Source organism: Stylophora pistillata, chromosome 7 (assembly GCF_964205215.1).
Source record: "Stylophora pistillata chromosome 7, jaStyPist1.2, whole genome shotgun sequence".
In the NCBI taxonomy this organism is placed as follows: Eukaryota; Metazoa; Cnidaria; class Anthozoa; order Scleractinia; family Pocilloporidae; genus Stylophora; species Stylophora pistillata.
In genome coordinates this window covers 21,104,139-21,117,987 of record NC_142525.1, presented here as the reverse complement: position 1 = coordinate 21,117,987, position 13,849 = coordinate 21,104,139, and the positions used below count along the sequence as shown (strand labels likewise).

The 13,849-nt window shown below is 39.5% G+C and overlaps 1 protein-coding gene and 1 pseudogene across 1 annotated transcript; one reads left to right on the top strand and one right to left on the bottom strand.

Annotated features, from left to right (window-relative positions):
• The first annotated feature begins 9,207 nt into the window (after positions 1-9,207).
• LOC111344019 (uncharacterized) lies at positions 9,208-11,224 on the top strand (annotated as a pseudogene).
• Positions 11,225-12,129: 905 nt separating this feature from the next.
• Positions 12,130-13,288, bottom strand: LOC148727041 (uncharacterized). The gene has a single exon (XM_088728501.1). The coding sequence runs from the start codon at positions 13,144-13,146 to the stop codon at positions 12,130-12,132; it is 1,017 nt and encodes a 338-aa protein (XP_088584627.1). The 5' UTR covers positions 13,147-13,288.
• Between the last annotated feature and the right edge of the window lie 561 nt (positions 13,289-13,849).

The window sequence follows — 13,849 nt, the reverse complement described above, 5'->3', positions numbered from 1 at the left end:
CTCGGAGAGATCACAGAAACAGCACAATTCATGTACCTTAAATAATAAAATCTCTTTACACTCACCTCTTCTTGCAGGAATCAGAACCAGTGCTTGGACATTCCTTGAGGGAAGAAAAAAACTCAGAAGCAGGAGTACAAGTGACTCCCTTTATGGGATCATGGGAGTATGGAAATGAAGGCCTATGTCGTTCGTGCCTGATTTAATATTTCAGCTGATAATTAAAATTTTAAGTGATCCACTGTGAGCAAATAATCTGTCAATTTTACACCAAAACAGAACAACGCCTCTATATTTGACCTGCCAAGAAAATGAACTTAACAGTGTGAAGTCACGGGGGTTTGAGTTAACTGACGATGAATAAGTGAAAGGCCTATTCATGGAAAATTGGGTTTTGTACAATCGAGTTGGCAAGAAACCAGCCGGACATGGCCACAAATTACGTAAACGCGATAAAGTTGTAAAAATAAACCAAAGCCTTCTCCTGAAAACCAATAAGGTAGTGTAAGTATCATAAGTTTTCTTGCCATTGAAACAAATCACACCTAGCGTCAGTACGCTATCAGCCTAACCCACATTCAACAATCTGACTGAGTGCCTCAAAATATCCCACCTGGTCCATCTGACTTTTTTCGTTCAAAATCGGTTGTTTTACAAAGAATTCTGACCCTAGCGATGAAAGTTTGGCTTTTCTTTTAATAGTTTATACAATTTTTTTCAATTCAATGGAAATAGAGACACGCTTTGTTGACAGATAAAATTGCAACATTGAAAACAGAGAGAGCCCCCAAAATAGCTTAAACAACTGGCTCGGTTTAAAAGGTGAGATATGTCACGCAAAAATCCCCTCCCCCCGCCCCCCCTCATTATGCTCTGCAGATTTGATTTGCTTGACATTTACACAACAATATAGTTTGGTGGAAAGTTTATAGACAGATTTCACTTGACCTGTAAATTTATTGTAAGAATTTGTAAGAATCAGCAGCTAGGACTGAGCGCAAAATGATCATTTTCCATCTTAATCTTCCTTTTTCGTTAGATTTAGAATCTCCCCAAAAGCCAATTTAAATGGAAGGAAATAGGTAAATTAAATAACATTTTATGATTGAGAAAGATTCTGAGAGGTTTTTGATATAACAAGATGTGATATCTGAACACAGTTGCATAGTCCTTAGTTTGAAGTCGTACGTGCAAATGTCATATTTGCATGGCCATTGATCTGAATGTTGGAAATGACCACAGATCTTTGTGAGATTTGTCTCACAAACCACTAAGACCACAAACCACATGTAGCCTCTTACCATAATTGGTTAACAGTCATGTGACAGCGTTATGAAAAAGTTTTGTTACCAGGCGGGCGGAGAGAGTTGTGATGAATTTAAGTGTGTAGTAAGGAGCAGAAAGTCGTGCGTGAGTAGTGCGTTGATATGTTTAAGAATTTCCATATTGATCGAATCTAGTTATGGTTTCGCTCTGAAAATTCGATGGAGGCAAAAATATTAGGATTTCGACAGGAAATGAATAGTCTAAATACATTCTGTGGTAGAGAAACAATTCGAAAGTTTTGGGAGGCGAATTGACAAATAAAGATGGAGCGAACTTGTTTTACGTTGGGGGGTGAACTTCCAAATGGGAGAACTCATGACAAACCATGTCAGGATGGTACCCGCGATCTTAAGTAACAATTCTTGCTTAACGCTCCAAAACAACTCCCTAAATGTTACCTCACTCTATTTCAGATCTGAGTTTGGTAATTAACCATAATTGCAAAAGTCTTGAGATTGGTAAACACTAATCAGTGTAAGGTTGCTCTTGCTAATTAAGTTTTAATTAGCACAGTTGTAATCGTTGGATTTTTCCGCGTTTTTCTCTGTACAATATCTCTATTAAAAGAAAAGTAATCCATTAAAAATTGCGAGCAGCGCTTATTTAGACATTTCTTCACAAGGTTTAACGCACGAGTCTCCCGTCTAAGCCCAAGCGTATCATATCTAAGGTGAGCTTGCGCTTCATCACTGCTGTTGTTTTGCATGATAATCCTTGCCGCACGTCTCTGTAATTTACTTATATTATCAGCATTTAGGTCCGCAACAATTCTAAACGGTATCAAAATAATCAAGAACAGGAAGAATAAATGATCTATAAATTATACCAGCAGTATGCATACTAATGCTCCCCCTAGTGCGGCCAAGAATTTCTAATCTCTTACTGACTTTGCTAAGTAGATAATTCATGTGTGCGTTCCATGAAAGCGACTCATCCAAAATTACTCCAAGGTATCTATACTCAGCAACCAACATCTCTCCAAGGAAAGGAGGGGGGTTGGAAGGCGTCATCGAATGTGAAGACTAAGGCGCAACCATCGCGTATTCTCGTTATTTAAAAGCTAAGCATCTTCGCTTCGCCTTGCCTTAAGGCAGAGGCAATTCGATAAGTTTCTCCTCTTTGTTTTCTATGCCAAATTTTGCATTTATTCGTTGTCGCTCATGAAAGGATTAGTTAGAAGAGCAATGAGACTTTATTCTACCACGTACCACGTTTTGCTGGCCTCCGGGTTTTACCACAGTACCTATCGGCATCTAAAGTTAGAGTAGCTAAAAACTGATAGGCGAGTCGTGTGGCTTAAATGGACACCGTAGTGACAAATTTTCTCAAAATATCACAATTCTTCGACATAGTTTGTGGCAAAAGGTCTTCAAAGATCGCAGCTTACTCCCGAAAAGCCGTGAAAAAATCACTCAATCAGACCCCACCTTAAAGTGAAATGGTCCGCCCCCTAATGCTCACAGTTTTTCGATTAGGTCGTGGAGATTAAAAGCATCCACGCACAGGATATAACTCCATAGATCAAAAGAAAATTTCTGTCAAAAGCAATAGTACTCTAGCAATTGTCGCTTGCAACGACGTCACAGCATTATCTCCATGGGTGACTTACGGCGAGTACATATCTCTCTTCAATAATATTATCTGGTACCAGAACTCTCTTTCATTATGGCTGAGTCGCGAAAGAAAAAGTGTAGAATATGTGGTTAGGCAGATGGACACACACTCATCGATTGCCCCAACAGATGTGGGTTTTGCGATGACTCTATAACTCGTTGCCAATGTTTAGACTCCAGTTTGGTACACAGAGTCGTGGAAAGTGAGAAACCCAAGAAGAGTACCAGTAAACGTAGCGCGGAAAATAGTGGTCTGGAAGATTGGTAAGGCATAATGTATATTCGCCAATTCTAGGTGAAAGATTCCAAACTAATATTTTGCAGCAAGTCACCCTGCCATACGATGGTTTAGCGTCAAGTTTATTTTAGATTAGAAAAGACTAAAGAACATATACCTTTAAAATAGATTATAAACAAAGAAAATTGAAAGAAAACTCGCTAATCACTCACAACTTATAGTCGTTAAAACCGGCATTAAATTTGTGAGTAACATCTTTTGTATCATTTGTTCACAGCGAAGAGGAAAATAGTGTAGCCGCCAGCAAGAAGGGAGAGAAAACAAGTTGGACCAAGAAGTTCAAAGCTATGAAAAGTGCCCTCGAAGCTGCCCGAGAACGGATTCAGCGATCCGACGAAATGGAAGAACGAATTCAGGAGCTAGAAGGTACGAAAAAACAAGTATAAAAAAAATTTTTTCATCGTTTTTGGCCAATTTTGTGGAACCAAACGCGGGACTCACCGCCATATTGTAGATTATGGTATTTTTAGATGTATGATATCGTACTGACTCAGCATATACCACAATGGCTAAGCTAATAAAAAGTCTTGAAATGCATTCTCCAATGATCCACTTTTTGTGGTTTCAGCTTCATAGAAGCGAAACCGTATTGTCAGCGTGTTGTAAGTAAGTGAGTGAGTACGTAATTCGGAAAGCCGAAGTAATGGCGATGGGACGCGGACTCCTCTGTCGATGGTTTATTGACATGTCCGAAGTATGTTTGTGACAAGCGTTTAATCATGGTCCTGGGAACCTGGTTGAGATTTCACAGTCGATATTTCTTCGCATATCACGTGAGTACATGGTGAACGTCGAAGCATCGTTTTCTGATCTGTTTCTGGGCGGTAAGTTGTCATATATTAGCGATGGTTTTGTACTATTTAACTCTAGGAACAAGACAGAGCTCTCGAACATTGTTTCCGTTGTTTGCTGCTAAAACTTCGTACAAAGTAGCGATTCCTGAATCAAAGTGCTTGTTTGGCAAGTCTGCCTCGTGTAGCCCAACAGCAGCTTCTGTTGCTCCGCGTATGGCACTTCGCTGTGAGTCTAATTTCTTAAGATGAAAATAATTCCCTTTTGGGAGCAAACAATGTCCATTTGGACACAAATAACTCCCTTATGGGAAGTAAACATGTCTTTCGAGACACAAGCAATTCCCTCTTGGGAACTAATAACTTCCTTGTGGAAAGAAGAATCGCCTTTCGAGGTGCAGCATCTAATCATTCACAAGCTAAACAAACGTCTTTGCTTCAGCGATTCGTATTGTTTTGTAAACAGAGGTTCGAGAGAACTGTCTCTGATTCTGACGATAAAAATACAGTTAAGATTATTGGTTGTGATTCACACGATAAGCGAAATTCATCTTTTAGTGAAGTGAGTTTAACTGATGGGCCAGCCAAGGTAAACCTCTTCAGGAAACCTAATTTACGTCGACAATATAGACATTTTCGACGGCCTTTACGAATGATGGGTCGCAGATCCAGAGATAGAGAGCCATCTAGGATTTCACTGACAAAACTTTTGCGTTAAATGAAATGTAGAAAACTAAGGAAAAAGCACAAAAAATTGTTCACGAAGTCATTTTCTGTCTCGTCTGTTTTGCACAACATTACCTCAAATTATAAGCTGTGGAACATCAGGTATATTCAAAGTCTAGACTGTCTTTACAGCAGTTATTTTACCAAGATTAAGAATCAAATGTGGCTGTATACAATGAGTCAGAAAAAAATGTTTTACTATCTGGAGATGTTGAATCAAACCCTGGTCCAGTGACAAATGTTAGCACTTTGTCTCAAGCAACAATAAATGACAGGTCGGATTTCTTGCTTAACTATAGACTTCTTAGGCATGGTTTAAATCATTTGGATGTAGGCGGAGGAGGAGACTGTTTCTTTAAATCAGTATCACATCAGTTATATGGTGATTCACATCACCACTTGGAAATTAGATCTGCAGGTATTCAGTACATGAGAGATAATCCAGAACGATTTATTGAAAGTGTGTTAGATTCATCTTGGTCGCAATCTATATCCAACATGTCTCGGCCGGGAACATGGGCAGATCATATTATTATACAAGCAGTAGCAGATTCTATGAAGTTACGGATTCATATCATTGAATCTAATCCAAATTTTACAGAAATGACCTTGGTTGAAGCAACAAGTTTGACTCAAAATCCTAGATGTATTTATATAGGGCACATTTATGAGCTGCATTATATATCAACCTTCCCAACTTTAGCTGAATCAAGTACAAATCAGGTTTGTAGTCAAAAGACACACCTTAATTCAAGCGATAGTACAAATAAATTCAAAAGAAAGAGCAATTATACTGTGTCAAGGCCTAAAAATTCTAGAATGCCAGAAAATATTAACAGAGTTGAAGACCTTGGCAATATTCATGATTCTGTATATGAAAATATGCTCCATGAACAGGCCTCAGCAACTAAAACCAAAAAGCGCAAAAAAAGAGAACAAAATGCTACTTATATGAGAGAATACAGAGCTTCAATAGCATCCACTGAAGAAAATGAAAAGCAAAGTGCATACAGAAAACAGTATAGATCATCTAATCCAGAAAACAAGAGAAAGCACAGTGAGTATATGAAGCAGTATAGATCATCTAATCCAGAAAATAAGAGAAAGCATAGTGAGTATATGAAGCAGTACAGAGCATCTGATCCAGAAAATAAGAGGAAGAACAATGAGTAAATGAAGCAGTATAGAACAACTACTGCATCGGCTAAACAGAAGGCTAAAAATAAAGCTTACATGAAAAGTTACAGAGCTACCTCAACTACAAATATTCAGTATTTTATCTCACAGTTTCATGAAGTGGTCTGCCAAGGTCCAGTGTACATAAGTACTTGCTGTGATCAGTTATGGTATAGACATAGTGTATTAAGTGCAGAAAAACTTTGATGCTCCAATCCTGATATTGTCAAGTATCTTTGCAATGAAGTGAGTGTCAATGACATTGAATGGGTTTGTAGAACATCCTATGATTACCTAGTTAAAAACAGAATACCGCCATGTGCTGTCGTAAATGGTATGCAATTTCCAGAAAAGCCACCATTCGTAGATCTAAATGAGTGAGAGTGGAGGTTGTTAGCCCCAAGAATTGCTTTTCAAAAGCTAATGCAAGCTCCTAGGGGAAAGCAGTTTAAATCACAAGGGCATGTTGTCAATGTGCCTGCAGATGTAATAATAATAATAATAATAAAAGATTTATACCGCGCCAGTATACTACTGTTCAAAGGCGCCTACAAAAACTTTAACGTTAACACTTAAGACAGCTAATATTAACTATAAAAGGCTTTTCTAAAAAGAAAAGCTTTTAATCTACTTTTAAAAACAGACACAGACTGAGCATTTCTATTTTCACTTGGCAAAGCATTCCATAATGATGGTGCTGCTACAGAGAAGGATCTTGCGCCATATGTTTTCAAGTTATAGGATGGAGAAACCAGAAGGTGCTTGGATGATGAGCGTAGTTGACGCGATGGGGTGTAAGATGTAAGCAAATCACAAATGTACGACGGTGCCAAGTTGTTAAGTGCCTTGTAGGTTATAAGTAAAATCTTAAAAATAATACGTTGATTAACGGGAAGCCAATGAAGATTGAAAAGAACAGGCGTAATGTGATCATGCTTTTTTGTAAGTGTGACGAGGCGCGCCGCGGCATTCTGAACGTGTTGTAGCTTTTTTATAGTGTAGGCTGGTAGGCCATACAAAAGGGAATTACAGTAATCCAGCTTCGAAGATACAAACATATGAACCAGCAATTCAGTAGTGGTCGCTGAAAGATATTTCCTGATATAGCTAATATTTCGCAAATGATAAAATGAAGATTTGCAAATGTCAGTAATATGATCCTTAAAGCAAAAATGGCTGTCGAACATAGTGCCGATATTCCTCGCCTTTCGCACGGAATGGATAGTCTCACCAGCAATTGAAATTTCGTGAAGGAGTGGTCTTGGAAGATGTTTAGCGGAGATCACCAATAATTCAGTTTTGTCTTTATTTAATTTAAGGCGATTAACCATCATCCAATGATTGATTTCATCCACACAGCTCTCGATGCTAGAAACCGCTAGATCCCTATCACCCAGTACGGTTGGTTGGAAAGACAAGTAAAGCTCTGAGTCGTCAGCATAAAAGTGATAGCTCAGGTTAAATTTCTTTACTAATTACTAGATGTAACTAATACAGTCACTATGTTACCACGATTACCAACTGAGACTGCTACAATCAAAGTGAACTTAAAAAGAAAGTTGCAGTTTAAGAGTTCAGTGTTGTCATTGTTACTTTCATACCATAATAGTTCGTTTGTTTATATTTAGCCGTGATTCCTGTCTTGTTCTCGTTGATTATCTACTTCTTGCGCAACTGTACATACTTGGGTGACAGGTTTAGCGATCGGATTTCATTGTGTAAGGGACGTAGTTCTTTGAGAGGTTTATTGTTGCAACGCAACTTGCTCGCTAAACGCTACTTTCCTTTTCATTGCCACATATCAGCTACCTATTACCGCTAGGAGCCAGACTAAAGTAAGCCATTATATTTACTTGATCGTTATAGTTAGCTTCATTATCTTAATCGCCATGATTATCTTTAGCGCTTGTGTAGTTCCGCGATTCTATGCCACGTGCGTCTAGGTTAAGTAGTCCATCCACAGGCGTCGGCTTATTTAGGTTCCTTTCTTTGCTTTCTAGTTCGAACCACAACAAATCTCACTGCAACAAGACCTTACCGCTACGCAAAGCTACATATCGAATCATCTATCATTCTACAAGCCGCTGCCCTTTTACGCTATTTCAATTAAAGTTTACGTTGTGCGTTACAATTGTGTGGTCTCCAAATTCGTCGCTTACGACCCTCGCTACACATGTGACCTTTCGGGGTTACAGTCATTAAATGTCAGACCTCATAAAGTTATCAAAGCTGCACATTGGCTTATGACTAACAGTGACCTTTATAAAGAAGAAGGTATTGTGTTACACCAAGACTGGGAAAATAAATACTATGATGAAATTTCACAAGACCAAAATGGTAATGGAAATGATCATGCATGTGGTGAGCAATCAATACCAGTTGAGCAAACCCACAGTGACATTTCCTCAAAAGTAAATGTCGAAGATAATTAGAGTGAAGATGAGGAAGAAATTCCTGCTGGTGTTACTGATACAATACTAACATCAACTGATTTTTTAGAAGACAGTGAACGTCAAGATATTCTGAATGTTGCATCTGCCGAGGGCAATAGACCACTAAGCATAATTAGGGATAAATGTTGTGAAGAACTAGCATATCCTAGTTTATTATCCAACTACACCTAGACGAGTACAAATAACGCCATAGACGAGTACAAATAACGTCATAGACGAGTACAAATATCACGTGGTATTTGTACTCGTCTTTTGTAGATTACCGGTTAAACAGGTTTTCTCGCATCGCGCAAGCGAACAATTGGAATGTAGTTACGAAAAAAAAAAAAACAAATGGCGGACAATTTGAATCATATCTCCGACGACGAAGAGTCAGAATGGCTGGCAAATATAGATCCAAGTTCATTAGATGAATCGAACGAAGAAAAACAGCTTGATACGATGGCCCAGAAGGCTCACAGTTCCCTTCTAACTTTTCACAGTTCCCTTCTAATTTTTCACAGTTCCCTTCTAATTTTTCACAGTTTCCTTCTAATTTTTCACAGTTTCCTTCTAATTTTTCACAGTTCCCTTCTAATTTTTCACAGTTCCCTTCTGATTTTTCACAGTGCGCAGTTCTGATCTTTCACAGTTCCCTTCTGATTTTTCACAGTGCGCAGTTCTGATTTTTCACATTTCCCTTCTGCTTTTTCACAGTTCGCAGTTCTGATTTTCGGTTGGACGAAAGAGACCGGAACTTAACATACGGGAACTGACGTATGTGAGTCTTCTCCCGCCATTTTAGAAGGCGGTAATGATGTTCACTCGTTCGTCTTGTGGGCAGTGCTTGGCGTTTTAAACGATGAATGCTATAATAAGGCAGACTGTACGGGAGGAAATAAGACGTCGGGGTCAGAACAACAACGAACGAGTTGAATCTGCCTCTACGAGTTCTAAAGCAGCGTCCCGTGAAGCAAACCAGCCAACGGCAAATCGATTGTCTGGATTGCTCGACCGCATCAGGGGTCAGTCAAGAGGGAAGAAAAGAAAGACCGATAAAGAACATCGAATCCAAGTTCGCTGGATTCATTACGACGAGCAGGCAGAGAGTTTTGTTCCAGTTCGTCAGATGAACGGTGGAGGAAACCGGTTCGTTGCTTATACTGCGTCGGAACCTCCCACAGTTGAGGAACTGAAGGCAAAAAGCCACTGCTTTGTTTTTCCCCGACGTGAGAAGTGCTTGTGCTGGGGCTGTTAATGATATGCTCCTAGATGTCTGCGACACAACCCAAATGGTCATTATTCGATTTCCTGGTGAAGGAACCATTGAAAGCTATTTAAAGGAAAATGGGCTCTATCCGTCGAAAACTTACCTCTATCTAAGATCACAGCACCAAGACACAGTCTTTTAACAACTTAAAGCAGCTCAGGAAACTGTTGAACGGCCGGTCAACCTGAATGCTTCTCAGGTAGCATCAGATTCTGGTAAGCGTGTTGTTTGTTCAGTATGTAGATGTACGTATTTGGAAGGTGAGGAATGCGTTCGATGTGAGCAGAACAGAGAATATGAGCTTTCTAGGATCGCCGATGAGGGAGAGTCCATATACTACAGAAACACCAGAAACCCCAGTCCCACTAACTATGGATGAAATAAGATCTAGACGAGTAGCAGTACTTTCGAATAGTGTGGCTGAGATAGAGGCAGAAGGATCGCGTTGCAATGTGGCTGATGAAACCAGTTACCCAAGGCTAACAAATGAAGAGAATTGCAATCTTGATCAAGGCCCTGTGGAGCAAAATTGTCCATGTCCCTCTTCATCAGAAAATCTTCCAGAGAGAGTTCTCTCAGTTCACCGATCATCCATAAGAACTGAACTGATTGAACATTTTAAGGACCCAAGTGTAATGAACTGTAATATTGATTTTAAGTTGATTAATGGAAAGGGTCAGTTTGAACAGGGTGTAGGTGTTGGGGTAATTTGAGAAGTGTATACTTTATTCTGGAGTGAATTTTCTATTTCCATGACTATAGGAGAGAGAGAAAGGGTTCCCTTTGTTAGACATGACCACTTTGTTGAGGAGTGGGAGGCTGTGGGGAGAATTTTAGTTAGAGGGTTTGTGTCTGTCTCCTATTTCCCCACCTTTTTGTCAAAGGCCTTTTTATGCTACTGCCTGTTTGGCAACCAAGTTCCAGATTCCATGTTTGTTGATTCATTCTCAAAATACCTATCCCCAGTAGAGGAAGAGTTTATTGTAGATATTATAAGAAAGAATCAGCTTCCAGATGATGAAGATGAATTTACTGATTTTCTTGAAAGATTCAAGTGTAGAAGGGTGGTTACCACTGAAAACCTCAGCCAAGTCATTCTTGAAATTTCCAAGCAGGAACTAGTTCAGAAACCACATCTCATGATTTCATCTTTGCAACCATTTGTACAGCAGTTAAAGCAGTATCTCCAGTTCCAAACTATTTCAGCCGTCGAGGGCTTCTATGATAGTCTTAAACCTACAACAAAAAAAGTGCTCTCTTGTCTCACCTCAAATCCACAAAATGAAGGGGAGAGAGATGCATTTAAATTTTTGCAGCGATCTGTAAGAGGTCTGGAGATGCCAAAACTCCTGCAGTTTTTGCGATTTACAACAGCTCTGGATATTATAATTTACAAGAAGATAGAGGTTACTTTCATTAAGTATGAGGGTTTTAGTGCAAGACCCATTGCCCACACCTGTGGACACCTTTTAGAAATTCCATCCACATACACTAACTATGTGGAATTAAGGAAAGACTTGACAAACATTCTTAATCGAGAACTCTGGGAAATGGATATTTTTGAAAGAAACTTTATCGGCCTGGGTTTTTGATCAGTGTTTTTCTGTTCCAAAGCACCTGTCGAAGGGTTGAATCATGCCCTGTAAATAACAGGCTACTAAATTCGAAAGCACAAAATTGATGTCTGAAATGACCTAGAAACTCCTTTTTTTCTGTTCTCGACTGTAATCACTGTTGTAGTTTTAACTAATGAGCCTCAGAACCAGAGGTCTGTGACAGCCATGTTTTTAAGCTGGGTAGAATGTTGTTTTAGTCTGTTGTATTTCAGGTATAAAGTTCTGATTCAAGGTTAAATTATAAGAGATCATTGGAGGAGGTGACTTCAGATTTCAGGATAAGGAAAGGAGCAGACTGAACACCTGGTCAAACGTTACTTTGAGTTGTTGTCCTAAGAAGTGTTTGAGTTACAGCTTTTGTCAGTTTCAGTTTGCACAACACTCCAGTTCTGTACTTATTAAGTCTTTTTGGTTCTTAAAATTTAGAGTTGCTTACATGCAGAGTTGTAAGCAGTTATTTCTGTGTAGACAAAAACACAATTGTCATTTGCGCAATAAAATAGTTACTATTAGATAAAATTAGGTCCTCATTTCACCCCAGTGCTTATTACAGGGTGGGCAAAAAGGCAAGCTGCTAGAAGATCATTTTATTGATTTTCTTCTTGTTTTTGTGAAAACCATGACAGTAAACACATCTTGGTCTCAGATTAAAAAAGCGTATCAAACACCATCCCTGCAGCCAGATGGAAGATGTTGAATTTTCGATGTTGCCTTGTCTTTCCTTCTAAGCTATCTCATTAAGGATTCTACATTCTCAGTGAGAGAGTTGGGATAAAGAAAATCAATTTTATACATACAGGTGTAATTTGAAATATGCCAAAAGCTCGTGTTGTTGGTTATAAAACTGGAAGAACACGTTCGAAGGATATGCTTTGAAAACATTATGTTAACGTTTCCACCTCTTTGAGGAGTTCCATATACAGATCAAGAGCTGAGCTAACATCGTGTGGCTCTGGAAGGTGATGTTCATTCATAACAGTTAGAGCAAATTCCTTAAAATCGTCACTGTAATCAGGTGGGCACATTGTGGAGTGATCATAGAACTCCTGAACGTCATCCTCGTCTACATCCGTTTTGTAGTCATCTGTACTGTACAGGTGAGGTAGGAAAAACATGCAATCAGGTCGTCTCCGTGGACCACTGCTGTTTCCAAATTTGCTTGACAATATTCTGTGTTGATTCCACAACTCTGCCACTTGATATAGCTCATTCCTTAGAATAGGCATGAAGCAAAATCGAATGCAGTCAACATGAACTGGATGTGAGTCGTCAATAAATAGACCCAAGTCACGTAGATCTTTAAAAAAGTTAATCCACCAACCAGGACCATCCTTAGCTAGATGGGACCAATAGGCCTCAATCCTCTGATTTGCTGTAGACCAGCCAGTGAGAAAACACCCAAGACCTGCATCCTCGTCACTGTGGCTTGATCTCAGAAATGTATGTACTGCAGTAACCATGCTGTTCTCAGTTCCGTCATCTGATCTCACTTTTCTTGGTAAACCACCGACTTGTTTTACAGCATCAAGGTAAAATTTAGTGATAACTTCAGGGTTGTTATTTGTGGGACCAACCTCGAGCCAAATTAGCCTTCTTGAAAATCCATCGATGGCTCCATGCACACAGAATCCATAAGGTTTCAGTTTGTCATAGCCATCGATGTGCCAGACAAAGTTGGGTCCTTTTGCATGGTATGTTCTTCGGCGAAGTCTCTTCTTTTTCCTGCTCTCAACTCCCTCCGGATCCAGCTCTCTTAGAAGTTTCATGACTGTTATTCTCTTTACCAAGAATCCTTTCTTCCTCAGTCTGGCCCATATCTTGCGGTAGCCCACGAAGCAGCCACTGCCACCGAGTTCTCTCTCTATGATACTCTTTAGCTCATCAAGAGGTATATTCATGGGACGTCTTGACAAGCCTAAGGCTCGAAGTCGTCTTTTCAGCGTTGATATACTTATCGTTATTCCGTGTAGTTTTAAAAATTCCAGGATTTCCAAGTTGCTGTATCCCTGTTTAAAATAGCTCGAGATCAATTCCAACTGGTCATCCTGTACAACACTAATCACATTCATACACGGTGAGTAAACTGGTAGCGGCATTTTCTTACTTCTAGAACACTGTTAACTGCACGTCAAAAAGATTGCTGCCATGTTTACTTCGAAAACACCCGCTTTTTCTAGACTTGGAAGCCCGGATGTGACGGATGAAGTACCAAGGGCGGAGCTTTTGTTCCAAAAGATCAGAATTGTTCTGGCCTTTTGGAACTGTTCGGAGAATCAGAAGGGAACTGTGAAAAGTCAGAAGGGAACTGTGAAAAATCAGAACTGCGAACTGTGAAAAATCAGAAGGGAACTGTGAAAAATCAGAAGGGAACTGTGAAAAATCAGAACTGCGAAAAATCAGAAGGGAACTGTGAAAAATTAGAAGGGAACTGTGAAAAGTTAGAAGGGAACTGTGAGCCTTCTGGGCCATCGTAGCTTGACGACCAGAAAATTTCTTCATTGAATGAAGAAAATAGAAACAGCAACACAACAACGCGCCAATTCCGTTCCGCTTCGTATACTTCTGTCACGCACTCCCCGTAAATAAATATTCGCGAAATTC

What these genes read in the sequence shown, in the direction of transcription:
- LOC148727041 (XM_088728501.1), bottom strand. Translation starts at nt 13,146, where the DNA reads ATGAATATACCTCTTGATGAGCTAAAGAGTATCATAGAGAGAGAACTC.